General features: G+C 43.3%; 2 protein-coding genes across 10 annotated transcripts in view; one reads left to right on the forward strand and one right to left on the reverse strand.

Annotated features, from left to right (window-relative positions):
• The first annotated feature begins 307 nt into the window (after nt 1-307).
• Nucleotides 308-4,968, forward strand: LOC124638256 (esterase E4-like). Its single transcript, XM_047175185.1, has 3 exons — nt 308-1,069; nt 1,731-2,980; nt 4,717-4,968. Exons 1-3 carry the CDS (start codon nt 845-847, stop codon nt 4,949-4,951), a joined length of 1,710 nt encoding a protein of 569 aa, XP_047031141.1. The 5' UTR covers nt 308-844; the 3' UTR covers nt 4,952-4,968.
• A 4,943-nt stretch (nt 4,969-9,911) lies between these two features.
• Nucleotides 9,912-27,024, reverse strand: part of LOC124638030 (ran-binding protein 9) — a 47,937-nt gene continuing 30,824 nt past the window's right edge. For 2 of the 9 annotated variants that reach the window (XM_047174804.1, XM_047174807.1), the window contains 10 exons: nt 26,696-26,886; nt 25,224-25,408; nt 24,895-25,007; nt 23,235-23,386; nt 21,626-21,719; nt 19,372-19,458; nt 15,703-15,783; nt 12,463-12,575; nt 11,967-12,078; nt 9,912-11,639 (listed from right to left, as the gene is read on the reverse strand). In XM_047174804.1, coding sequence (XP_047030760.1) covers nt 11,509-11,639; nt 11,967-12,078; nt 12,463-12,575; nt 15,703-15,783; nt 19,372-19,458; nt 21,626-21,719; nt 23,235-23,386; nt 24,895-25,007; nt 25,224-25,408; nt 26,696-26,886 — 1,259 coding nt within the window. In that variant the 3' untranslated portion in view covers nt 9,912-11,508. Of the gene's footprint in view, nt 11,700-11,966; nt 12,079-12,462; nt 12,576-15,702; nt 15,784-19,371; nt 19,459-21,625; nt 21,720-23,234; nt 23,387-24,894; nt 25,008-25,223; nt 25,409-26,695; nt 26,887-27,024 lie in introns of all 9 variants that reach the window. The other 7 variants (XM_047174803.1, XM_047174805.1, XM_047174806.1 and 4 more) reach the window with 5 other exon arrangements.

Consider the following 27,024-nt stretch of genomic DNA (forward strand, 5'->3'; position numbering starts at 1 on the left):
TTCTTGTTGAGATATATATACAATTTTATTCAACGTCAGATTGTGATCTAAGTCAGGGAGACAAATTAAACCTGTTGTGCATCCGTGTACGTATGATATCATATACGAAGTAAACTTAACAATTCACTTGTCTTAGATAATACAGTTTCCTGCAGTTGGCACAGAATGAATGTAATCAAAGAACTACAAACACTGTGACGACACTCTTCATAGAACACATTAAACACAGTTACAAAATCAATAGCAGCGAAACCTACAACAGTGACACTTGTCTATCAGCAAATATTCTCTATAAGTGTTGTAGTGTTTGCAAACATTGCAGCGTCGGTACTTGCGCAAGCGCATGCCCGCCACAGTTCGCGCACTTTCGCTAGCAGTGCACAGCCGACTGTCCGGGACACAGCATCCAGCATCCGTTGCCAGTGAACCTCATCTGTGAACTTCAAATCAACCGGAACAGTTCTTTCGAATACTCGTAACATAATAACTTGGTGTGCTAGTGTTTTCTATAAAGTGAACGATTTAACTTTGAAATTATGTGCGACAAACATGTGCAGTTACAGCTACAGTAAAGCTGGTGCTATATCTCATTGATTGCACAAATTAATAGACTTTGAAAATGTTCTAACTACTTTGCGACTTGGGAGCTTTATAATGAACAATTTAAAGACCGCAATTTCTCGGATTGTTACAACTCATCTCCCTGACGAATTAAACAAGATTATAACAACTTGACTTCGAAGATATGCCGACATTGCCCTTGAGGATGCAACTCAGATTCACGCAAAAATAACAAAACGGGAATGCGCCGACACGCAAGCGTCACATTGCCCACATGCTATAAATGGACAAAACTTTAAACTATGAGTGGAGACTTTCGGCGACAAATATGAGATACAGACCAAAGTTCGTGTACATTGTGTGTTTGTCGTGTGTTCACTATGTGTGCAGTTTGTTCGTATCCACCCCCGTGGTGGAAGTAAGCCAGGGTAAATTAAGGGGGCTCCGGAGCTTCTCCGGGCAGAACCGGTATTACGGGATCCCCTACGCCGTCAGCAAGAGATTCCAAGTAAGTATATATATAGTTTGCAATATCACTGCGAAAGTAATCTGCATAGTGCATGAGTCCTGCGCCGATATTAATATGAAGAATATTAAAATGTTGATCTTATTTCGCTGGGATTCGGAAATTCCGCGAATGCTGGACGGTATTCTATGTCACATAGATTGAATCGATAAAACGCAAATAGCTTTTCTATGAAGTCGTTAAATTCTAACAAATTGACCAACATACTAAGAACATCAATTACGTCCACTGTGATTGTTACAAATAAACTTATTTTCTTTGGAACGCCTTAAATGTAATTACTTCTGTGTGTCTATGTAGTAAGTTATGTTATGTTAGTTATGTTTATAAATTTTTTACATATATATATATTCTGATATATATTTTATATACCTATATATATTTAGGTTAAGTTAATGATTATTGTATTTTAGTTATAGCTTCTTTTCTTTCTACGCACTCTATCTGCAACTCTTTCTATTCTAACTCTCTCATAACGGCCTAGCTGGAAGAGATTTCTTTTGAAATAAGCGGTGCCTTTGTACTATCTGTTCTATTTTTCTTCTTGTCTGTATTCTGTGTATGTACATAAACTGTTAAATAAATAAATAAATAAGATATAACAAAATCTAAAATTAAAACCGTTTGATGTACTTAATTCCAGCCACCAAAACTACCGAAGAAATGGAGCGGCGTGTACCACGCGGTATCGCGGTTCGACTCTTGTGCACAAAGCTTCGCGATATTTCAATTTGGCGTCGAGGACTGCCACCGGCTCGACGTGTACACGCCAGCCAGTGGTCACAAACTGCCAGTCCTGGTGTTCTTCCACGGAGGAGCATACTACTACGGCAGCAAGTGGCATTATGACCCCGAGTTTCTAGTCAAGAAGAACGTCATAGTCGTAACAGTCAACTATAGATTAGGTGTCCTAGGTTTCTTGTGTTTGAATAATGTTGCCAACCTTGGTCTCAAAGATCAAGTAGCAGCTTTAAGATGGATACAAAAGAATATAGCGGCGTTCGGCGGCGACCCCGACAACGTGACTATATCCGGGTACAGCGCCGGCGCTACCTCAGCAGCAATGCACCTCCTCTCCAAGCGCAGCACAGGACTGTTCCACAAGGCCATCCTGATGAGCGGCGTGCCTCTCACTCCCTGGGCCTTCAACCCGGAGCCGCTCACTCCAGCATTCGAAGACGCCGCTAAGATAGCCAAAGTACAAAACGAAAGCGACGTTTACAATACTTTTCTGACGTCACCCTTAACAGATGTACTGTCAGCAACAAAAGGCACATCAATAGATCCTCGGTACTTCAAGTATTCGCCGTGTGTCGACACTGAATTCTCCGATGCATTTTTCCACAACACGCCATACGACACCATCACATCGGGAGACTTTAACAAAGTGCCCATGATTGTCGGCTTCACAGACATGGAGGGCGCGCTGTTCTACGGACTCAATAACCAAAGAACGTTAGAATATTTAGACAATAATTTCGTGGACAGGCTCCCTTCGGTATTTTCGTGGTGTTCGAACGATGATAAAAGAGAAATAGCCAAGAAAATACGCTCATATTACTTTAGCAAGGACAGCATCAGTAGTAGAGCCGCCGTCAGAGGTGGTGTGGACTATTATTCGGATTGGATATCGTACGGAGCGGTTGACGCGTTCTCGAAGCTGATGGCGAAGTATTCGGACGCACCCGTGTATAATTACATGTTTTCTTACAAAGGAGGTCGTAATTTCGGAAGTTTGATGTTTAGTGGAAAGCTCGAAGTGAGCGGGGCCACGCACTCCGATGATCTCTTCTACGTGTTCAAGCCAGGAGGACTGACCTTAGGGTTAAGCAGCAGCGACCGACTGATCATCGACCGGCATGCCACAATGCTGACCAACTTTATGAAGGTTGGGTAAGTTACAAAAGTTTTAAGTATATTATGACTAGCGGTCGCATAAAACAGATTACAGTGAGCTAACCCTAAGAGATAGACATAGGTATACTGTCACGGCGAATTTTTAGAACTTTTAAAGGTAAACAATTCTGTCATACATCATTTTTGCGAAACTTTAACCGTTTACGCAGCGCTCGCAGCAGCTTTCAATAGAACAAAAAATCCCCCGATTTTATTTTACCTATTAGTCTTAGCATGATGTGATGATATTATTATATGTATAGCCTATCTATAGCCTTTGGCGTCGTCCTAATTGGGAGCGGTCGCGCGATGGCGCGATGCGTTTTTCATCTAAGACGTCGTCCTAATTGGCAGCGATCGCGCGATGGCGCGATGCGTTTTTCATCTAAGACGTCGTCCTAATTGACAGCGATTGTACGATGACACGATGCGTTCTCGTCGTTCGATGAGTTCAAACATACAGATTTCATCAGAGTGTCCTATTTGAACCTCGCAAGTGAGATAGTGAGATCGTGAGATGAAAAACGCATCGCGCCATCGTGCGATCGATGCCAATTAGGCCTCTGCCTCGAATTTTGCGGGCAGCGGGAGCGGCAGGATCTTACGCGTATAATCAAATGGAACGGCCCTCGAATACAGCGGCGCGGGAGCGGCGCGGCGGCGGGCAACGAGCGGTGCGCTCCAGTCATGCGTTGCCCGCCCCGCTCCCGCGCCGCCGCCGCTGCCGCCCCGCTGCCCGCAAAATTCGAGGCAGAGGCCTTAGGACGACGCCTTTCTCGATAAATGGGCTATCTAACACTGAAAGAATTTTCAAATCGGACCAGCAGTTCTTGAGATTAGCGTGATCAAACAAACTCTTCAGCTTTTATAATATTAGTACAGATTGAACAAAATCTGCACCACGTATTTCTGTAATGTAACTTACACGAAAAGACCATACTTACCTTATTTTTAGCCTTGCTTAATATACATAAATTCGGATAAGTACGTTAGTAGTTTTGTGGTTTTGTGTATTCTGACGTGCTTACGTAGATAACGCTAGCTGGCGCTTTGTCACAAATGTTGACGTACAAATGAGCTCGAGCCGATACATGGGGTTATTACACCATCGCATCAACGTTACCAAACGTGAACTTTAATCACTATTGCTAGAAATATACTGGACTATCATAATGTTTTATGTAATACATAATTTCACCGAACACATTATACCCATGGCGTAATACATGTAAAAAGCTATAAGACTTAATAATTACATCATACACTGTAGAATACGCAAATGCAAATGTACTAGTAGAGATAGGTATAAAGCTGTCAACAAAATGTAGCGATTTCTTATTTCAGCTCAATAGGTTGTCAGTAACGAATTTTGATATTTTTAATAAAAGCAAACATGTGGATTACAAACAAAACTGTATAAAAAATAAGCTCTTACTCATATTGCACGGTGAAAACACCTCATAAAGCGAGCGACTATACAGACAGTGGAACTCATGTCGTTTGGTGTTGTGGTAAGAATTATGACGATTTTGAAACAATAGGTACCTTCTTATAATCGGAAATGGCTTAACAATTGAATGCAATTTCCTTTACATGTTATGCACTGCTAATCTTAGTATTGCCTTGTAATACTAAGATTAGAAGTGTAAAGCTTGCCACGGAAACCATTTACTCAAGAGCAGTTATCGTCATAATTCTTACAGCAGTATATTTCCAGCAGTTATATTTCCCAGGGAGCCGACGCCGCACACGACGCCTCTGCTGCCGGTCCGCTGGCCAGCCACCACCGCCAACCGGTCGCAGATCCTGCACATCGACCGGCAGCTGTCAGTGAGCGACATGCCGGCCAGCCACCAGGGCCGGTTCCTGCTGGAACTGCTGTGTGAACACGGCCAGCCAGGGTTCGTGCCCTGCGAGAGTCACAGGAACTGCAACCTGCAGATCGATGTGCGAGGGAATTGGCAATAAAATGACATTACAATTAATCTTCAATTATTTCATTTTGGTTCAAATTACACACGATCACAATATAAATTCAGGTACTTGTCAGCAAGTCACTTAGGGCAGCTTTTATCATTATATCAGCTGTTGACTATCTTTACAGGCATCTACATAAAACCTCACTTTCCCTCGAGTCCTATGTATCTGACGAGCAGTAAAACGCAAGCACGTAAGTACCTATATATTTAAAGTTCAGCATATAAAATAATAATTTATTCGCGGAAGTTGCACGACATCTTGAGAACATTACTGCACTGCACGGAACAGCATTAGGAGCGCGGTGTAGTGGTGTCCACTCACATACGCCGTTATTACGACATAAATCCAGAATTCTTTCAAGATTGCGGGCAAATACTAGCACTGATATAAAATATTCCAGTCCATACGTTTCCTTGGAAATGTACGGTAAACAATAGCTTGATGTCAGTCGAAGGGGTCCTCACACGAAATGAAATAAACTATAAATCTGCAAACACGCTCGAGGGGCGACGCAAACAGTCCGAGCACGATTTATAAATATGCAGATCAAATATTAAAAGGAGAGCCACAAGATCATCCCGGAACGTCAAAGATTTGCACTCGCAGACAAGACAGAACGTATACCTCAAGTAACCAGTGACTGGAACATTCTATTGTGGCTAATATCTCCAGTAACTATTATATTATGTAACTGTATTTCATGTAAGACATGATTACAAAATATCGGTTTACTGTTTGGATATTATACTGAGATTTAACACTTTCGATCACTATCTGACATTCAAATATTCGGTAACTATGAACAAGCTTTTCTTATTGCTAAAGTGTTATTTCTTCATAATCACATGTCTGCCTTCTTTCCGATTCTTTATTGGTTAAAGATTATAATTTTGCAGAATTGTAGAGTGAGTCGGATGGCAGTTGTCTTATCTGTTACTACTCTACTGCAGGGCATTGGTAGAACAGAACTGTTATAGTAAGTTCAACTCAGTCTTGCGCGCGGCCTTATGTGTGGGTAACCCTTGTACATATACAGTGGCTTTGTGTGCGTGACAAGAGGTACAGTCGGGTACAAATACAGTTATTTAGGGGTTGTATAAGGCTGTTTAAAAAAAATCAGTTATTACGTAATTTAATGTTTATTTATTTATAATGATTCTGAACCGCTACTTGAAAAATAAATGATGAATTTTCAGATTCGCTACTCTCACCAAGGTCAATTATAAATTTTGACTCCATGTCAAAATGTCTATAGTATTTGGTTTTTCTTTTGTACATGTCTACAGGTATTACCCAACACCCCTTCATCAGTTTGAATTAAACGTTCATTTATGAGTTTCATTATTTCCGTCTTATTTTGGTCGACATTATGCGAAGCAATATAATTTTAAAAAAATTCCCATACATTTTGTTTACATTTTTATACTAGATTATACGTCTTTTTACATTCTTAGTCCACACTTTTATTTATTGTCCGCGTACCCCGAGCTAGAAAATATGTAAGAAGTATTTAATTCATCTTAGATATTTCACCTCATTTATTTCTTAGATACTGTCAATGTCAATTTGAAAAAACGTATGAGAAAATAATGAAAAACTGTAAAATGTAATAATAAAAAGCTTTGAATGTTTCATTTTTTGAAACGCTACCTGACTCCTTAAACATTTTCTCCGTGAAGAACTAGACATTTTCGTAAACGACTGTACCCATAACAAAAAGCGATAAGACCACGTCATCCTCGGACGACGTCACTGTCACACGAATGAAAGTTTTATATTTACAAGCCGACGCACACATAGGGCCGCGCGCAAATCTGAGTTGAACTATCTATACCTAAATGTCGATACATTTCTTAACCTTTTGAACGCCAATGTCGGCTATAGCCGACATGAGCAAGCGTGCCCTGTGCGCCAACGACGGCTATACTCGACAAAAAACAGGTCGCAGAAAAATACAAAATAAACCTATTAAATCATTACTTTTATGTATTTTTTAGTAGATATTTAATTAAGATTTTCGGGCTTGGCGTACAGGGCATAGGAATACCGATATGGCGTGGCGGTGAAAAGGTTAACTCATAAGTAAGCTCGCGCGGTTATTTATATTCTCATTATTTCTATGCAACTACCCCTTAAAACCGTAGTCTATAGCCTGACTTATTTAAGTGAATGTATCGTTGGTCGTGTCTGTCGCTCCGCTTAGCATTTGGCAGGGCCCGCAGCGGTGCACTGGCATCGTCTCAGAATAAATATTCAATGTTTTCATTCAATTTCTCGCGACCCCCCGCCCCCCGCGCCGCCCGGGCCCCCTCCCCCGCGGTCCGCGCGCGCTGGACCTCGGCTCCCGGAGCTGTTGGAACGGAGATAACGTGATATTCAATGAATTGACTACCGCCATCCTATTGCTTGCATTGCGACTTTTATTTGATTCGTCTCAACTTTTCCAAGAAGACACCGATTCTTTGAGATAAGTGGCTGTTTAGTACCTAGTCGGTGTTGTCAAGTACGCTGTTAACATTAAGACTAGGTAGGTGTAGCGATGGAGAGGCCTATGTCCAGCAGTGGACTGCGATAGGCTGATGATGATGATGATGATGAGGTGTAGCGATACATCGATAAATTTTCTTTTTCCATACTCTTTTGTCTGCCTTCATCTCACAAGTAACATTCTTTCTAGCCATGTCGACTTTCACACAATTCATCCATCGTTCCTTTGGTCGTCCCCTTCGTCTATATCTATCCATCCACATCCGTGCTCATCACCTTCCTCACAACAAGATAATCCTTTTTCTACGCATCAGATGCCCATACCATGTCAGCCGGATCCCACATAGATTTTCGGGTACCGGTGCCACCGGTGTTCGATTGATTCGGTTATTGCCGTTATTGTTTTGGTATTTATTTTTAACCTCATGTATTATCTGGTATTTTTTTTTTTTTTTTTTTTTTTTATTATCTGGTATTTATTTCTTTCTTTCTTCTTTCAGATTGTATATCTTACTTACCTGTTTCTGAATTCTACCTCCATGGTGGCGAAATCTTAGACTTAATTAATACTTCTTTTAATTTTTCTTCGCAAGCGCCATTTCCTTTTTTTTCTATTTAGTTATTTCCATAGAGTACATTATACTATTTCATTTCCTAGCTGAGTGCTTAGATTTTTCACCTCGTGCTCTTTAGAATCCCTGGCTAGCTTAGGAGTCAAGAATCAAAGAAGATGGATCATAATTGCCCCACGTCCTATAACAATGTGACGTATCTCAAAAAAAAGATAAAAATGTTTAAAAAAACATGGCATACTCAAAATTTCTTTTTTTTACACCTTCATACGAAAAAAATGCTTTAAAAATTGTTCAGGCGCTGTTATGAAAACATCGTTCGTAGGACTATTTGTAGACTATTTTATTAAATTATTTTTTTTTTTGATAGGGTATACCTCACAGGTGGTCCCATAATCATCAGGTCAGGTTCTGATGATGGAAACCCTGAGAAATTCAGGGCAACTTTTGAAAGTCGTAGGCATGCGCCGGATAAAAACTTGACTATAAGGTGTATGTCTTATAACAATATGCAACAGTGAAGGTTTGGAGCTGACCTGATGATGGAGACGAAAGAAGGTCGAGGGAACTCGACAACTGAATATGTAAACTACCTCGTGTTTGGCCTTATATTATTTGTATTGAATAGACCTTTGCAACAGTGAAGGTTTGAAGCTGACCTGATGATGGAGACCAGAGAAGGGCGAGGGAACTCGACAACTGAATATGTGAACTACTTCGTGTTTGGACTTATATTATTCGTATTGATGAGAACTTTCCACTAATGCGAATAGTGACAATTGTGCTTGTCACTGAAAAGCCAAAAATAAAAATAAAACTTTTTACAATCAAATAAAACCGACTCCCAAAAACACTGAAAAGCAAAAAAAAAATACTATTCTTAAACTTAGGTACATCCATTAGGTCTGGTCTCCATCATCGGGTCAGCTCCAAACCTTCACTGTTGCAAAGGTCTATTCAATAAAAATAATATAAGCCCAAACACGAGGTAGTTTACATACCTATTCAGTTGTGGAGTTCCCTCGACCTTCTTTCGTCTCCATCATCAGGTCAGCTCCAAATCTTCACTGTTGTAAGCCTTATAGTTAAGTTTTTATCCTGCGCATGCCTTCAACTTTCAAAAGTTGCCCTGAATTTCTCAGGGTTTCCATCATCAGATCCTGACCTGATGATTATGGGACCACCTGTGAGGTATACTCTATCAAACAAAGAAATATTTAAGAAAATAGTCCATAAATACTCTTATGAACGATGTTTTCATAACAGCGCCTGAACAATTTTTAAAGCATTTTTTTCGTATGAAGGTGTAAAAAAAAGAAATTTTGAGTATGCCATATTTTTTTAAACATGTTTATCTTTTTTTTGAGATACGTCACATTGTTATAGGACGTGGGGCAATTTTGTATGGATTGTGATCCGTCTTCTTTTTCAATCATTTTTTGCGCTCGTGATTCTATTTTACAATACTTCGCTTGCTCGGTTATAAAAATTGAGGGCTCTGTTAGAAAGCAACTTTGCACTCTTGTATAACAAATAACTGTTATCACTCTAGCCAGAAGCTAAAACCGCTCTTTCACGGTCAGATATCGAAAAGCAATAATACTCTTTCCGAGACGCGATGAAAAAATAATATACCTACTTTAAAAAATACGAGCCGTACCTACATACATGTTTTTAGATTTTTATGGTTGCAGTTAAGTTGTAAGTAGTTAATTATTTTAGGTCAATCCCAAAAAGCTATTTCAGAGCCACCCAGGTATCTAACCCGGGACCTCGTGTACGGCAGACGCACTTGCTACAACTAGACCAACGAGGCAGTATAAGTTTACCATATATATATTATGACCAGTGTAAGTTTATGACGAGAGGGGTTAAATTAAACACTCGTGAGCAGTTTAAACATAATATATTATTAAAAAAGAAAACAATACAATATAAGAACAATATTGTAGACTGATCTTTACAGAACAAATTATATGGGCGTCGGCGTCGGGCGGAGTCCTACACTCGCATACTAGCGAGACCACGAGATTACAGTACATTGTCAACCTCGCTACTATGATAGTGTCATCACATACAAACTTATACAAATTAAATTATACTAAAAGAACAGTACAGGCTCATCCACTTGGCTTCAATTTCACGCATCCAACTGAACTATAAGCTATTAAAATCAGACTTGCGAATATTTTGTAGAAGATATTCAGGAACTTGACAGAGCGTGTTTTATGTCATGCTGTACATGATGTTAACTGAACACTGATACCTGCTAATGTGTGCATGTGAGTGAAGTGCCCAGTGGGCACCGCAGTGTGGGCACGCACTCCGCCGCGCCGCCTCGCCAGATACTATCAGTATTGCATTTAGAACTACATAGAGCCAGACCAGCCGAGAGTACCATATTCCGGGGTTTCCAAACTCCTGACTTACAGTACAATGAAGTCAGGTACATAACCTAAATGCAATAGCAATACATCAATTCGTAAATCTTAGTATCTCTACACTCTTTTCACGTTATATATCTCTATATTAAAGTTTAGCGGAAACACTGTTGCGGCAAAGTCGAGTCTGTATAAACATTAGTCGGTTAGTCGATTACTGACTAAAAATTAAACTGCTACTACAATTATCTGTACAATGTCCTACCGGTACCCGGTGTTTCATAAACAAAAATCGATATAAAAATATTTATAGATAATAATCGACTTTTGTATACACGCCAACTTATCGAAATCCCTAGTGAGAGAAGAAAACTCGATAATTAGTGTATCGATAAAATGTTCATGAAAATAAAGTATTAAAAAAGTAAGTAAGGACAACAGTGCTTCACCGCGAGCGTTACAATTACCTTGTTTAACTTCTATAACGATATAATCTATAATATACGCTAGAGACAATATACAGCGCATTTCCGACACATATTACAGCTACATTCGAATTTAAACTCGTATTTCACAACGTCCGTTATCGTTGAGGTCATAGCGGAGCACACAGTTACATATTTACTATTTATTACACGTTTATATTTCTCACTTCATAAATATAAGAAGATCACTCGAGGACCCGTCGCCGTCTCACGTCGGCGCTCACCTACTTCTTAATAACTTATTGTAAAGCCGACTGTCGTTACATTGGCAGTTTAATGCATTTTAATTCTTTACAACTGTTTTAATACCGAAACTATAGCAACGATTGCTACTAACTAGTGAGCAGACGGACAGCACAGAGAGCGATGCAGGCGTCGCGCCCTCGAGCTCGATATATCACCCTTAATAAAGCTTAAGCAACCACTCGCTAAGCGTAAACACGTCTATATTACACATATATTTGGCGTCCGAACGTCTCACGCGCCTCGTGAATAAACTCATAACTCACGAATGGTCACTCAGGCATGTGACGCGGGCGGCGGCGGCGCAGGCGGCGCGCGACGTGCGGGAAGTAGGCGGACAGCGGCGCGCGCGTGTGGCGGCGGCGCGGGTCGGCGTGTCAGCGCAGCAGCGCGGGCAGGTCGGCGAAGGCGCAGGCGCCCAGCCCCGCGCGCGCCATGCGGCGCAGCAGCGTGCGCGAGTGCGCCACGCACGCCTCCACCGGCGACGCCCACTGCGCGCCCTGCGCCTCTGCAACCACGCCTGCCGTACGGACCGTGCCCACTGACACCTCGACCGCCTCAGCCTAGACTACTCTACTGCACTACTCACACTGACTACTACTGATTCATCGAGTGATCTCGAAGAAAAACCAAATCGAAGATCTGAAGGGAATACAATTATGTTTCCGCTTACTAAAGTGAGGAAGTCAGATAGGCAGTCGCTCCTTGTAAAACACTGGTACTCAGCTGAGTCCAGATAGACTGGAAATGGAAATGGCTCGGGAGATGATGACTTTAAAAACTATTAGTTCATCTAATCGAATATACAAATATAAAGAAAAAGACAAAAAGATACCGAGTATGGCGGAGTTGAGCGCCTCGCAGACGGCCTCGCGCCGCACGGGCTCCAGCTGCCAGCCCACCGGGCTGTCCCACGGGTTGCTGTACGCCAGCAGGCTGAACGCGTCCTGCAACACCAGCGAGCCTTACCCAACATGTCACACAGCAAGATTTGCTCCATGATTTGTGCAAACAATCCATGTAACTAAAAGGCCGACATCAAAAGTCACATAATAATCCTTGGCAGTCGTTACAGGTAGTCAGAAGCCAGTGAGTCCACCAAGTCCAGTCTAACCATGGGGTATTTAGTTGCCCGGGTAACTGGGTTGATTAGGTCAGATAGGGCAGTCGCTCCTTGTAAAGCACTGGTACACAGCTACATCCGGTTGGAGTGGAAGCCGACACCAAAAACATAGTTGGGAAAAGGCTCGGAAGATGATGATCAAAGTCCAAAACAAGACAATTAGTCGGTGAAGGAAGCTAATGGTATGTTATACTAGAGTAGTGCTGACCTCGAGCATGCTCTTGACGAACTGGTCCTGCTGCAGCTTCTGGCTCATGGCGTAGAGCTCGCGGCCGAACGCCAGCATGCGCTCCACCGACGCGCGCGACCCGCCCTCCGCCTCTGTACCCGCACACGTTACTGACGTACCCGCCGCCGCAGGGACACAGACCGACCACAAACATACACTATCCACACTTCCGCCAGATGACAACTACTCGTAACATCGAATTTAGTGCCGCGCGGGTTTATCACAGGATTACAATTCTGTAATCCGTGGAAACATCTGGATGTTCTCATGCGTACTGCCCTACAGGGCCTCAGTCAAATATTAATAATTTTCATTAAGATACAAGCCAGTCTGTGTCCCTCCAGCGACGCATTTGTACAGATTAGTATTAGACTAATGCTAGAAAATAAAATGATTATAAGTTTGTTGTCCGCTGTTCGAATTCGGGGAGCGAAACAAATGAATCAAAACTCAGTGCTGAGGAGACAAAATGAAACCGTGTGGTGACACAATGTGTAGCACCGAGCGGTACGAGGGAGCCGCATGCATCGAGTGGGCCCCGTGTCGGTATATCATACGTATAATATAGTACATATACTAGGATATGGTGTGTAGTAACAAGCGTCACTCCAGCCGGCACATGCAACATGCAACGTGTGCCGCGCCCACAACATTACCACAACTTAATTTACAAACATATCGTCAATCCTGGCACTTGTACGCCACCGAGCTTTTAATAAACAATACCCTGCCCACTGAGTATCTTAAGAACTACAAACACATTAGTATACATGTTTTGCCCAATATGAATAGAAAGATTATATTTGTAAATTAAGCTGAAAATATTAGACAAAGTAAACTGCTAAATAGTGTGTACTTACTGTTTTACCGCTAACACAGAGAGAACACTAGCCACTTACCACGACATACATTGTACTGTGACTGTTAATGAGTGCGGGACATGTTGACGCAACCACAACATGAATTCAAATATGAAACACGACAGTCGTCTAATATAACGACGATACTAATACAATTTGAAGAGAAGTGATAGCAACGCCCGTTGACATTGTAGAAAATCCTTTAAGACTGTGATTTGCCACAATGTGTTGCGTCAACTAGCCCCGCAGAGGTGCACAGATGCTCAGACGGTGATGTTAGTAGTACACTACAAGCAGAGCTATGGCGAATGTGTTCAGCAACACGTCTGTATCAAGAACAAGCTGAGAGGAACAAGGGACACTGCATCCAGTGGGACAGAATGCTCAACACTGCACAGATATGGACGGCAAACGTGAACGGCCAAATGCACGTGTCGACAGTCGAAGCGATGAGACCAAGGATCGCTCTGGTTCCTTATACTACGGCTTTTATACGTAAAGTCTAACTCCGATTATATTTTGAAGAAAAACTTTTACAAGCTAACAAATCTAATTTTAACTAACACCCCCTAGGCAAAGATACACTCAGCGGCACGGAATCTGGCCCAAGCACATTTTAGCTTTATAACCATTATTTAAATGAAAAATCTGAATTTTTATTTTAAAATTGTTTAATTTACTCATTTTCCAAAAGAAAATGACTAACAAACAACAGAATTGTGAGGATTTTCATTAAGTTTCATTGAGTTAGAAAACACAGTTCTTTACCGCAATAATCAATATAAACTTTTTAAATTCAACATTTTTAACAAAACACAAAGTTATCGAATTTTAATAATGAGTTTTTCTTCCTCTTGATCTGATGACTGCCTGCATACGATCTGGCATGCTCTGGATGACGTTTTTTATCTCCACCTGAGAGATCTTCTCTCAGGCAGCTACCAGTGCAGTTTTCAGTTCACTAAGAGTCCGTGGTGGGTTACGACTTGCTTAGACCTGTCTTTTAAGCATGTTCCAGACATGTTCTACAGGATTCATGGCCGGGTTTCTTGCAGGCCAGTCCAATTTTTGAATACCGACCTCGAACAAGTAATCGGTTACGCAAAGAGCTGCGTGAGGTCGAGCATTGTCCTGCATTATACGAAATTCTTCACTTCCTATGAATCCCTGACAGGGTAAAACATGATTTTGAAGGATCTCTTCAATATACCGCACTGTTGTTAGACGACTTTCGACAACCAATAATTCAGTACGGGCTGCTGAACTTATGCCTCGCCAAACCAAGATGGACCCACCATGAAAACCGACTGTTTGCTTGGTAGTGGTGGGAAGAAACCATTCTCCGCGCTTTCTCCATTCACATTCACGGCCGTCTGGAGCTCTTAAGACGACTCTGCATTCATCGGTCCATACAATTTTACTCCATTGGTCATGCGTCTAATTTGCATGTTCTCTTGCAAACCTAAGTCTGGCTATGCGATAGTGTGGGAGAAGTTTCGGGCCTCAAGTTGGTCTTCGAGCACGCAGATCCCGTTCCTCCATCCTTCTTCTTATTGTGCGCTTACGGACGCTGACTTCTCTTGTTGTTTGCAAAGGCTAGCGTATCTCTAACGCAGTGAGAAACCGATTTTTCATTATTGTACGTACGATAAATCGGTCGTCGTGCGCCGACGAACACCTTACACCCCCACTTTCTGGTATTCTTGTGTAAAGGCCAGTCTGGTCATACATTTTCTATGCATATCTTTAACTTGTACGCGGTGCACTCAAAGTTTCAACCATCTTCCGCTGCTTCCGCCCTTGACGTCTTAGCAACACTACTTGAGCAACTTCAGCTGCAGTAAGGATAATTTTCAGATCAAATTGTGAAAAAAAAAGAAACAAAAAACGATTATAATCATACATTTTTTTTGGAACATGCTTAGTACTTCGGCAATTTTTATCTGAATTTAAACTTAACTTTCTGCTTTGTGTTGCAACAACGGATTCATCTGTTTCTAGTGTTACAAAAGTTAAACAGACACACATTTTTCTGTATTTTAATTAACAATTACGAAAGGACTGACAATATGTCATATGAAATTAGAATTTACAACAGCTATCTGGGCTGATATCTACTTGTATTTGTTTGGGCTAAATTCCGTGCCGCTGAGTGTATATCAAATTTCGCGTCTAATCTCGTTTGGAAATATATTTGCCTAAATCTATTTGTTTGAAATCTACGAAGTGAATAAACAAAAAAATGTAAAGCTAGTAAAGCGACAAATATTTGTTGAGAGTAGTACAAGAGCATCAAGGTATATTAGGTCGAGTGGGGAACCAGAGCGTGATGTGGGGAGTGGCAGTAAGAAGTACCCACCGGCGCGGAAGTCGGGCAGCAGCGCGGCGAGGCTGGCCGTCACGCCCGGCATGCCCTTCACGAGCGGCAGCGCCTCCTCACCTACAAGCAGCCGCGTCACTCCCACTCCGCCCGCAACCCAGTGCCGGATTAACCAACGCTTGCCGCGGGACCGAGCCCCGTGTAGCTGGTGCCCATCTTTTTACAAGGTTTCCTTCTAGTTTTTACTTGACAAGGGCTTGCTTAATCCAGCACTGCATAAACCAGTCCGGTACCCGGTGATATGTTTGTCGGTCGCGGTCGCTGTCACAGCTCCTTAAACTTAGCTGCAGCGTGCTCGAGGTGCAAGTTACTCACAACAAGGTGATCGTTTGAGTGTGCGAGCGTCTCCGGTACGACAACTTTCAAGTAAGTTTCAAATTATTGCAGTGTTTCATTTCAACACGATAATGGACCACATTAAAACTAGAAAAATATCTATGGATAACTGTTCCATATCAAATGACCATCCTACGTAGAAATGATTCCCTTTGCTATCAAGTGGAAATTGCAATGTGGTAAATATTCAGTTACAGCATAACTTGCACCTCGGTGTTACTGGACATGCGTAAGCGACGACTCACGCGAACTAAATCCAACTGAACGGAAAAAATAAAACAAAATACGCGTTAAGTGCCGATGAGTGATCTCGAGACTAATGCCATGTTACATGAGCGGTTAGTTAACAAGCCGTTAAACTGCACTAAACATGCCAACTTACTAAACTCATCAACTAAATGCATTCAAGATTACTCTTGTACCCACGATACTCGTGAATAACTACCTACTTCGTAGAACCAATCTTCTAACCAGAACGATTTTATCTTTCTCCACACAATTTTAGTGCAAGTGAATTCCGATAGAAATCGGATCCAATTTTGTGCCTTTCATCAAATGCCTAGCATTTGGAGATATGAAAATCCGGCAGTATTGTCGAATTTCGTCAATATTAATTTAGGTGTCGGCATCAACTCTGTTGTCGCACACACCGGTATCACAGCTGACCATCGCTGAGACAATTATTTTTTTACAGATTTTAGATAACTCAGTCCAGTCGATTCAATATCAAAATAAATATAAACCAAACCTTTATAATACAAGTTTCGTATTTAAATATATTTGGTTACTATTCTACAACTTAAGTCTAGCGCTTATTTTTATTTAGTAGCTTATATTAATTACCTACGATATTAACTAGGTGCAGAAACTAAAAGGTTTTCCAATAACGGGTTAAATCATAATGATGTTAAAAAGTATAGGGATGGGACACAACTGCGGCTAACATCCGCAAGCGACGTCGCGGTACTCCAACACATCGTTATGCTCGGAGGTGTGAAGCCAGCCTTATTATCATAGACAATGCCATAAATATTATATTTATAAAATAATTCTATGTTAGTAGCTAAACTAGCTCTTTGTGTACATTCATGCAAACTAAAATAAAGAGCGAATTATAATAAAAATGATATATGTGACTAAATAAAATAATAATAATGAATGAGTATGGTGTGCAAACAATATATAAAAAATAATAATTAAAATATAACTGTAGTAAAAAAATAAGTTACATAATCAATAATAATTATCATATTAAACATTTGTTCATTGCTATACTTAATTTTATTTATAATAAATTATAATTTATATGGGTTGCCAATTGTAGAATAAATATAATATTTTGTGGGGCCAGATTCAGAACTTTAAAATAAACCTTATTTCGCCACTGTGCGGGGATCGAACCCAATATTTAGTGATTGAAGATTCTACAATATCGGATCCAAATCGCTTAGCGTTAGGCTAAATATTGATCCAGCATCAAACAAAACATTTCTGTATAGACAGTCAGCATTTCTGTATTACATTTCCCTGTAATAGAAATATCTGATAGCAATCTCACGCACTGTTTGGAACTTCATTGTAATATTGATAATATTTTTTATTTATTTATTTGTTTACCTCAGGCAACTAGGGCCCATAGAAAGTACAATACATACATAATTTAATATTGCAATACTTATAAACTAATACATATAAAATAACAATAATCAGCAGGACAATTTCTATTTGTTAACACGAATAGGCGGTGTCGTGTTGCACTGCGTGGTGTCGCGTAGCCTCCCGCGGAACCATATTCAACTACTATATTTTCACAGATCTTAAAGACGCTAGAAGTTATCATAAATCTACATACGTATGTATGAGTGCGCAAGTTGCTAACGTACATAATAGTTATTTCTGCTAGAACGTACTAATTTTAACGTGCATGTAGTCAATAATAAAAGAAAACCATGGTATGTTAAAATTCTTCATATCTTTGAGTTATATAATCATATTAAAAAAATATATATATATGGCTTAAAGATATTAAGTAGGTTATACAATTTTCAATTAAAATCTTGTCCATTGGCAAACGTTAACATTAGTACGTTTCGTCTCCGTTTCAGTTGCGGTCGTTCCCAATAATCTATCTATAGTATTTCTATCTATTATTTATCTGTTGATTAGCTTACTAGCATAGATGTAATATACTAAACAAGATTGCGCACGCTCAAAATATATATTTACGAAAATGAACTCTATTCCAACGCAATAAGGTACTAAATTGGTTGCATAATACACAGAGGCAAATCCGAGCCGAGAGGGGTAGTTAGAACGGAGGCCGTTTGTCTCTTTCTAACACCTTGCCAGCACAAAAAAATGTTGTGATCAACAGTTTTGTTTTCCCAAAAAAACAATTGAATCACTTATATTTTTATCTTATTTTAACAATTGTAAGTCAACAAATTAATAACAATCGCATTAATTTATTCGTATTTATTCTTAAAACATAAACAACATAAATTTTTATTTTGCTTTTTTTTATTTTCTAGCGGTAGCCCTGAACATTCTTGGCGCGTAATCAGCATTTAAAATGTTGTTTATATTTTTTTGTATTAAATCAATTTAAACTATGAAAATGGTGAAAAAGTGTTGCTTTTATACTTGTGAAAGTGAATCCTATGGTGGTTGCAATATATCGTTCCACAGGTAAGCTAATAATAACATTTTCGTAAATCGAACAACTAGGGTGCCCATGAATTCTTGTAATGAGTCAAAATATGGGTGATGGATATTAAAACTGTTGTACTATTGTTATAGCTTCCCAAAAAAATGTAGAAAGGCGATATAAATGGCTCAGCAGTCTATATATGAAGCAAAAATACAAAAAAATCAGTCTGCACTTCGAATCTTCCTGTTTTTATTACTGCTAATTCCCGCTAATTATTAAAAGCCTATATTAGTATTTTAAGGTCACAAACTGCGTAAGTTAAAATTTCAATACCAATCTGTGTTTAATAATCTTAGCAAACACGGATTGGTCTCACATAGCTTAATCTCATAGTCACCCTATTAGAAAGGGACTGACGGCCTCCGTACTAACTGTTTCACTCGGCTCGTTTTTTGGGTAAAAGTGCGCAGTCCTGTTTACTATATTATGTCTATGCTTACTAGAGATAGAAATTTTGACATTAGTTCCAATGTTAAATTCTTATCTCTCGTAAGAGAAATGACAGACATCTGTAGGAATGAAAACCATAGATAGAATATTGGGAGCGGGCGTCAGTGGGGTGGTTTGGAGTAAGAGAGTAAGTAGTGTGACGTGAGACGTACCTGCGTGTTCGCCGTTGGTGGCGGGCGGCGGCGACATGTCCACGTCGTCTTCGCTGGGCGGCCGGCTCGAGTCTGCCTCAGCCACGCCTGTGATAATCATTATAAAGTATAAAACAAACTCGCTTTGTTTGTGCCTGTATCCCTATGTATGTTTAAAATGACGTAACGGATTTTGATGTGTTTTTAGCAGGTAGAGTGATTGACCTTTTGTTTTCGGTATCATAGCCTCTATGTTAAGTTTTATTGCTCTGTTTGGTGTAATAGTGGAAGCAATAAAGTTGTATTGTACTGTAGAGGAAGGTTGCGCGCGATACCTTGGCGGTCACTAGTCTATACTAATATTATAAAGAGGAAAATTTTGTTTGTTTGATTGTAATGGATAAACTCATAAATTATAGGATTGATTTTAAATATTCTTTTACCATTAGAAAGCTATATTATGTACGAGTAACATAGGTTATATTTTATCCCAGCAGTAGCTCCCACGGGACGCGGGTGAAACCGCGGGAAAACGGCTAGTATATTATAAAGTGTTGTGGCGCCGCGCTCCCTGCCCGCGCTCCCTGCCCGCGCTCCCTGCCCGCGCTCCCTGCCCGTGCTGCCCGCGCTCCCTGCCCGCGCTCCCTGCCCGCGCTCCCTGCCCGCGCTCCCTGCCCGCGCTCCCTGCCCGCGCTCCCTGCCCGCGCTCCCTGCCCGCGCTCCCTGCCCGCGCTCCCTGCCCGCGCTCCCTGCCCGCGCTCCCTGCCCGCGCTCCCTGCCCGCGCTCCCTGCCCGCGCTCCCTGCCCGCGCTCCCTGCCCGCGCTCCCTGCCCGCGCTCCCTGCCCGCGCTCCCTGCCCGCGCTCCCTGCCCGCGCTCCCTGCCCGCGCTCCCTGCCCGCGCTCCCTGCCCGCGCTCCCTGCCCGCGCTCCCTGCCCGCGCTCCCTGCCCGCGCTCCCTGCCCGCGCTCCCTGCCCGCGCTCCCTGCCCGCGCTCCCTGCCCGCGCTCCCTGCCCGCGCTCCCTGCCCGCGCTCCCTGCCCGCGCTCCCTGCCCGTGCTGCCCGCGCGCCCTGCCCGCGCTCCCTGCCCGCGCTCCCTGCCCGCGCTCCCTGCCCGTGCTGCCCGCGCTCCCTGCCCGCGCTCCCTGCCCGCGCTCCCTGCCCGCGCTCCCTGCCCGTGCTGCCCGCGCTCCCTGCCCGCGCTCCCTGCCCGCGCTCCCTGCCCGCGCTCCCTGCCCGCGCTCCCTGCCCGCGCTCCCTGCCCGCGCTCCCTGCCCGCGCTCCCTGCCCGCGCTCCCTGCCCGCGCTCCCTGCCCGCGCTCCCTGCCCGCGCTCCCTGCCCGCGCTCCCTGCCCGTGCTGCCCGCGCTCCCTGCCCGCGCTCCCTGCCCGCGCTCCCTGCCCGCGCTGCCCGCGCTCCCTGCCCGCGCTCCCTGCCCGCGCTCCCTGCCCGCGCTCCCTGCCCGTGCTGCCCGCGCTCCCTGCCCGCGCTCCCTGCCCGCGCTCCCTGCCCGCGCTCCCTGCCCGCGCTCCCTGCCCGTGCTGCCCGCGCTCCCTGCCCGCGCTCCCTGCCCGCGCTCCCTGCCCGCGCTCCCTGCCCGCGCTCCCTGCCCGCGCTCCCTGCCCGCGCTCCCTGCCCGAGCTGCCCGCGCTCCCTGCCCGCGCTCCCTGCCCGCGCTCCCTGCCCGCGCTCCCTGCCCGCGCTCCCTGCCCGCGCTCCCTGCCCGCGCTCCCTGCCCGTGCTGCCCGCGCTCCCTGCCCGCGCTCCCTGCCCGCGCTCCCTGCCCGTGCTGCCCGCGCTCCCTGCCCGCGCTCCCTGCCCGCGCTCCCTGCCCGCGCTCCCTGCCCGCGCTCCCTGCCCGCGCTCCCTGCCCGCGCTCCCTGCCCGGGCTCCCTGCCCGCGCTCCCTGCCCGCGCTCCCTGCCCGTGCTGCCCGCGCTCCCTGCCCGCGCTCCCTGCCCGCGCTCCCTGCCCGCGCTCCCTGCCCGCGCTCCCGGCCCGCGCTCCCTGCCCGCGCTCCCTGCCCGTGCTGCCCGCGCTCCCTGCCCGCGCTCCCTGCCCGCGCTCCCTGCCCGCGCTCCCTGCCCGCGCTCCCTGCCCGTGCTGCCCGCGCTCCCTGCCCGCGCTCCCTGCCCGCGCTCCCTGCCCGCGCTCCCTGCCCGCGCTCCCTGCCCGCGCTCCCTGCCCGCGCTCCCTGCCCGTGCTGCCCGCGCTCCCTGCCCGCTAGTAGCTAGCCTGCCCGCTAGTAGCTAGCCTGCCCGCTAGTAGCTAGCCTACCGTTGGTGTGCTTGTCGCTGTGTCCGTTGGCGCTGGGCGCGCGGCTGGTGTGCGAGATGACGGACGTCGCCACGCCGTTCGCCTTCTCGCCGCCCTGCGCCACAACACACTCACAGTTACACATTCATCCTACTTATATTATAAATATGAAATTACAGAATGTATGAACGTATGTTTGTTAATCACTTTTCGTGTTAGGCATGGTAGGATATTTTAAACTGGAGACGAGGCGAGAAGTGGCACTGCCCTCATATCTATTTAAGGTGTTACGTGGTAAAATATGTAATCCTGATATCTTGGGCGAAATTCGGTTTTGTGTACCGGATGAATACGTGGGGCGACGGCTGCTGCCGCCGCTGCTGGAGGTGCCGCCAACCTGCTGCAGCGAGCGCCGGCCTGAGCACGCTTGATGCCACAGCCAACCGGCTGGATTTATTTACGTGCTCGCTGAATGACTTCACTGTAGTCGCGCACTAGGGTGGTAAGCTACGAATCTAGTTAAGTTTGTATATGTTGATTTGTGATGTATGTGTTTTTTAGTTTAGTTTAGAATAAATTAATAAGAACCCATCTGCCGCATTAGGCAAGTCCTGTAAGGGTAGATGTAAGGTTGTGTAAATAAATAAATAAATAATAAATAATAATAATAATCTTTCACGCAAAAACGGCTGGACCAATTTTGGTTGAAATTTGGTATGTAGATAGGTTTAACACAAAGCTACTTTTAATCAACACACCGAGCAGATGAAGCCGCGCGCGGAAACTAATTAAAACGGTGAGCGACATCCTTTCAAGTCGATGTAATCTTTTGTAAGAAATGTTGAATTTGTGAGTCCCAGCCTTCATTTGAACATCTTCACCAGTCCAAGTACCACGGGTATCACGTCACTCGGGTACGGGGTCGGTACATATCTGACTATCAGTCGCGCAACAACGCAACATACAAATACACTATAAAACATTCAATTTTTCACGTATAAGGGATAATGCGTTAGTACGTCAATCGAACTTAGCTATATGCGATACGCTGAAAGCATTTTCCGTCAGATATGAACCGACCCTAATTGTTTTGAAGTAATTTCACATTAAACACTGATGCTCCTGCATTGGGTATCCCGAGCTCAACATTGAGACCATTGTGTAAGTAAAACTAATAATGTCGGGACACCTTTTTCACACACGGTCGGTTAGCCCCATGGTAAGTTATTGATTAACTTGTGTTATGGGTGCTAACACAACTGATAAACTACATATAGCTACACATATACATATTTATGAATACATATTGTAAAACTGCTAAGACTATAGCGTTGTGTGCACGGAGGAGATAGAACGAGTGAGAGTGCCCTTGTGTCTGTACAGTATGAGAACCAGTGTCGCTAAATCCATATAAAAGAATATATGTATTAATAATTTTCAAACACAAATATAAGTTGTGCATTTACATTCTTGTTGGCGTAAACGGCCACGTATCATTAATCAAAGTAAGCCTATGTTAACAACTTATGGTTTTTTTTTTATATATAAGTATTTATTGTTTGTAATGCTGTTGGTGTGCCAATAAATAAATGAATAAAGCTGTACGGAATAGTGACCGAGTGGTGTGTACCTCCTGGTCGGAGCCGTTGACCATCTCGACGAACTGGCGGTACTTGAGCAGGAACAGCAGGTCGTGGTCCCGCTCCAGCAGGCCGGGGTACAGCGCCCGCGTGGTGTCGATGGCCTCGCCGATGCGCCCCGACACCACCAGCTTCGACACCCCTGCAGCACGAACACCAGCTCAGCTCTAGCCCATAGCAGACCCACTTCCCGACAACTATATACCTCTTTATATTCTACAAAATATAAATTTCGTACGCAAAAACTTAAATCAATTTATTGTTTAAAGTACATTCCATTAATACAGGAAACAAGCACAAACTAGTAGTTCCGAGATTCAGATCAACGAAATCTAATAAATCGTTTTTAGGGAACTGTGTCCGTTTTTACAACAAGCTGCCTAAGTGTGTAACCGATCTCACGGATATAAAATTTAAGAACACTGTAAAATCCACCCTAATTAAAAAAGCTTATTATAAAATTGAAGACTTCGTTGACGATAAAGATATTATATAGCGATAACTCATCTTTCCATGTGTGGCTTCCCTGGCAATTAAACGTCTTTTTCTTTTCTCTTTGGATTGTATTGATTTACTGTTTACCTTTCAGTTGCATTGTATAATTTTATCAGCTTACTATTGTTATGTAATAGAATGTTTGTGAAAATATTACTTTTTAAAAGAGTGTCTATGGAGTTTCTTGCCGGCTCTTCTCCATCAGACCAACTTTTTGGAACCGTTCAATTAATGTGACGTTTCATAAGAGCCTGCAAAGGCCTATTTGAAATAAAAACATTTTGATTGACTATGTCTCGTAGAGTAACAGCAACTCCAAGCCTGGTGGCTAAAAACCTAACCTAAAAACGTAACAGAACTCTAATGAAGTATGTATTAGATTATATTATAGATCTTAAAGTAATAACGATGCCATGATATTCCTTTTTTTTTTTAATTATTTTAATTATAGTAGATATTAAAACGAGACGTTTTCATTGTGTATGTACACAAATATTAAAAAGAGAAAAGATTTGACTATGTGTTCTATATTTTTTCTTCTTGTCTGTATTCTGTGTATGTATCAGTGTACATGAACTATTAAATAAATAAAATGGTTTGTTTAAAATTACTTGAATGATTAATTTTTTACTCTCTTTTGGGAAGTTACATTATCCTAGGCGAACATAGGCTATATTTTATCCGGATACGTTAAGAAGTTCCCCGAAACATCATCATCCTCCGAGCCTTTTCCCAAACTATGTTGGGGTCGGCTTCCAGTCTAACCGGATTCAGCTGGGTACCAGTGCTTTACAAGAAGCGACTGCCTATCTGACCTCCTCAACCCAGTTACCCGGGCAACCCGATACCCTTTGGTTAGACTGGTGTCAGACTTACTGGCTTCTGACTACCCATAACGACTGCCAAGGATGTTGAATGACAGCCGGGACCTACAGTTTAACGTGCCATCCGAAACACAGTCATTGGTGTCTAAGATATACTTAGAAAGTACATACAAACTTAGAAAATTGGTACTTGCCTGACCTGGAATCGAACCCGCGCCCTCATACTCGAGAGGTTGGTTCTTTGCCCACTAGGCCACCACGACTTTTTTTTTTTAACTGACTTAAGAAGTTCCCCGAAACAGCTAGTGAATAACGTGATAGTGTTACTGACTTTGTCTATTTTTAATGGAGGCGATGTCCTCGTCGATGGGCTGTCCGGTGGCGCGGGAGAAGGCCTGCGCCGTGCTGCAGTACCCGTGGTGCACCAGGTACGTCGACACCATCCTGTAACGTGCACAGCACACATTGCACTACATCTGTCAACCAATTACAACTACAACATAACACTGCTACTCAGCTAAGTGTTCAAAAGCAGTCCAGCGACGCTATGTATGTAACGGTAATTTTTTTGCGAGAATTTTACAGAGTGCTTAATATTCTACCCTCGTGCGTGGTCCTGGCAGCAGTATCGCTGATGAGCAAGGTAAGGTCGTGGCGTACCTGTGCAGCGCCTGCTGCCACTGGCCCTGCTCCTCGGGCAGCGGGAACTCGTCGATGGCGCGGCGCGTGCGGGCTCGCAGCTCGCGCAGCATGTCCTCGATGTCGAACACGAAGGGCTGCTGCCCGAAGTTCGCGTCCACCACCTCGCCCGGCGTCTGCAGCCCCACTGTCGGATACAGGTTCGGCTGCAACGTTCCCACCACTCACGTCAATCATCATTGTATTAACACTTTTTCTGATCTTGCGAAGAGCTACTGACACGAGTTGGGACTCTTCAAACAACAGACGGCATGGAATCACCAACGCAAAAGTCAAAAGTATAAATAAGGACAACTCCCTAACAATAATAAAGCTGAGAACTTTTCAACGATGGTCCACTGTAGTTGTTTGTGATCTGTCATTAAATGATGATCCAAAAGATGCAGTGTACTAGTGATGCATGTTCAAACTGCATTTATACAAATAGTGGAGTAGTGCAATTGTGTAGTGTCCTTGTGGGCAGTTCCGACATAGTTGCGCGAGTGTCGACGCTCGCCTCCTACGAAGCATTATACTGCATGTCGCGTGGGACGGACGCAACACGTGCAGCTAGGCAGGGTTTCATATCCGATCGTCACACTTGCTCCTCGATTAACTATAAAAGCTTTAAACACTCTTGTGCTTCAGATTCCAAGTGAAAAATAACATGTATTTATAAGTTATTTTTAGAGCCCTCCTATGTAAGTATTTAATAACTTCGATAATATGACATATTATATATTATAATTTCAGTTGGCAAGTGTACCTTTCACATAGTATTATTATACTACGCGCGGCGAATCATGATCCCTATGACGTTTCAACTGACAATTGTAATAGTGATGCGAAACTGCGATAAAATACTGTTAGGCAAAGATCATGTCAGTCAGCCAGGTCATTCGACGGCCTTATTATATTTTATTTTACTATACATTAATTTTTGTTAAAATTTCATAATTTAAAGAGTTTAGAATTCTTTTAGAATTTAATTTTAAAGAATTCATAATTTCCAGCTTAATGGAAACATATTTAAAAGGAGGCCACAGACCTACCGTATTTTTTTTAATTCAGTCATGTCAGATTCAGATTGATTAAATAAAATACAAATATACTGTGTTTTTTTTTACTCAAAGCATTTGTAAATTTTTTCCTACAAATTATCGATATTTTGTTTATTGATGTGTCCCTTTTTTTCGACAACAGCTTGGCGACGTAACTTTTGCAGCACGTACCATGCACATTTGCATTGAGTTTTTTTCCATTATTTCCGAACATTACATAATAATTTCTTTATATTCATTTTTATAATTTAAAAATGTACACAATTATGATTTTTTCGAATTTTTAATGGGCCTGTAAAGGATTTGTTGTGACAGGACGTCACTACAATGTTAAGCGCTAACGAACTGTCATAGGGATCATCATTCGCCGCGCGTAGTATAGTGAGAACATACCGGCAGTCCTCTGAAGGCGATGCCGAGATGGTGTCCGTTCTTGGTGTAGAAGCATGTGTTGTCGACGAGGTTGACGCCGCAGCCGATGACGTCGCCCGTGGTGAACGTGGGCCCGTACGGCTGCCCCGTGCCCGACGAGCAGAACGAGTGCCCGTCGTCGCCGTGGTACCCGTACGAGTGCTTGTCCCAGCCTGGAATATAGCCACCACACTACCTGTTCACTTCTATTCCTACTTAGGGTTCACTTAGGACATTCATTTGTACCATGAATTGCAATATTGAACACTCCATGGAATGCCAATACAAGCACTTAAAATATAAGACAGTTC

Source organism: Helicoverpa zea, chromosome 17, assembly GCF_022581195.2.
Source record: "Helicoverpa zea isolate HzStark_Cry1AcR chromosome 17, ilHelZeax1.1, whole genome shotgun sequence".
NCBI classification, from domain to species: domain Eukaryota; kingdom Metazoa; phylum Arthropoda; class Insecta; order Lepidoptera; family Noctuidae; genus Helicoverpa; species Helicoverpa zea.

Excerpts from the sequence above, each read along its gene's own strand:
- LOC124638256 (XM_047175185.1), top strand. The coding sequence starts at position 845 with ATGGACAAAACTTTAAACTATGAGTGGAGACTTTCGGCGACAAATATG. Across the intron at positions 1,070-1,730 it reads CCGTCAGCAAGAGATTCCAA|CCACCAAAACTACCGAAGAA; the intron begins GTAAGTATATAT and ends ACTTAATTCCAG. Across the intron at positions 2,981-4,716 it reads ACCAACTTTATGAAGGTTGG|GGAGCCGACGCCGCACACGA; the intron begins GTAAGTTACAAA and ends TATATTTCCCAG.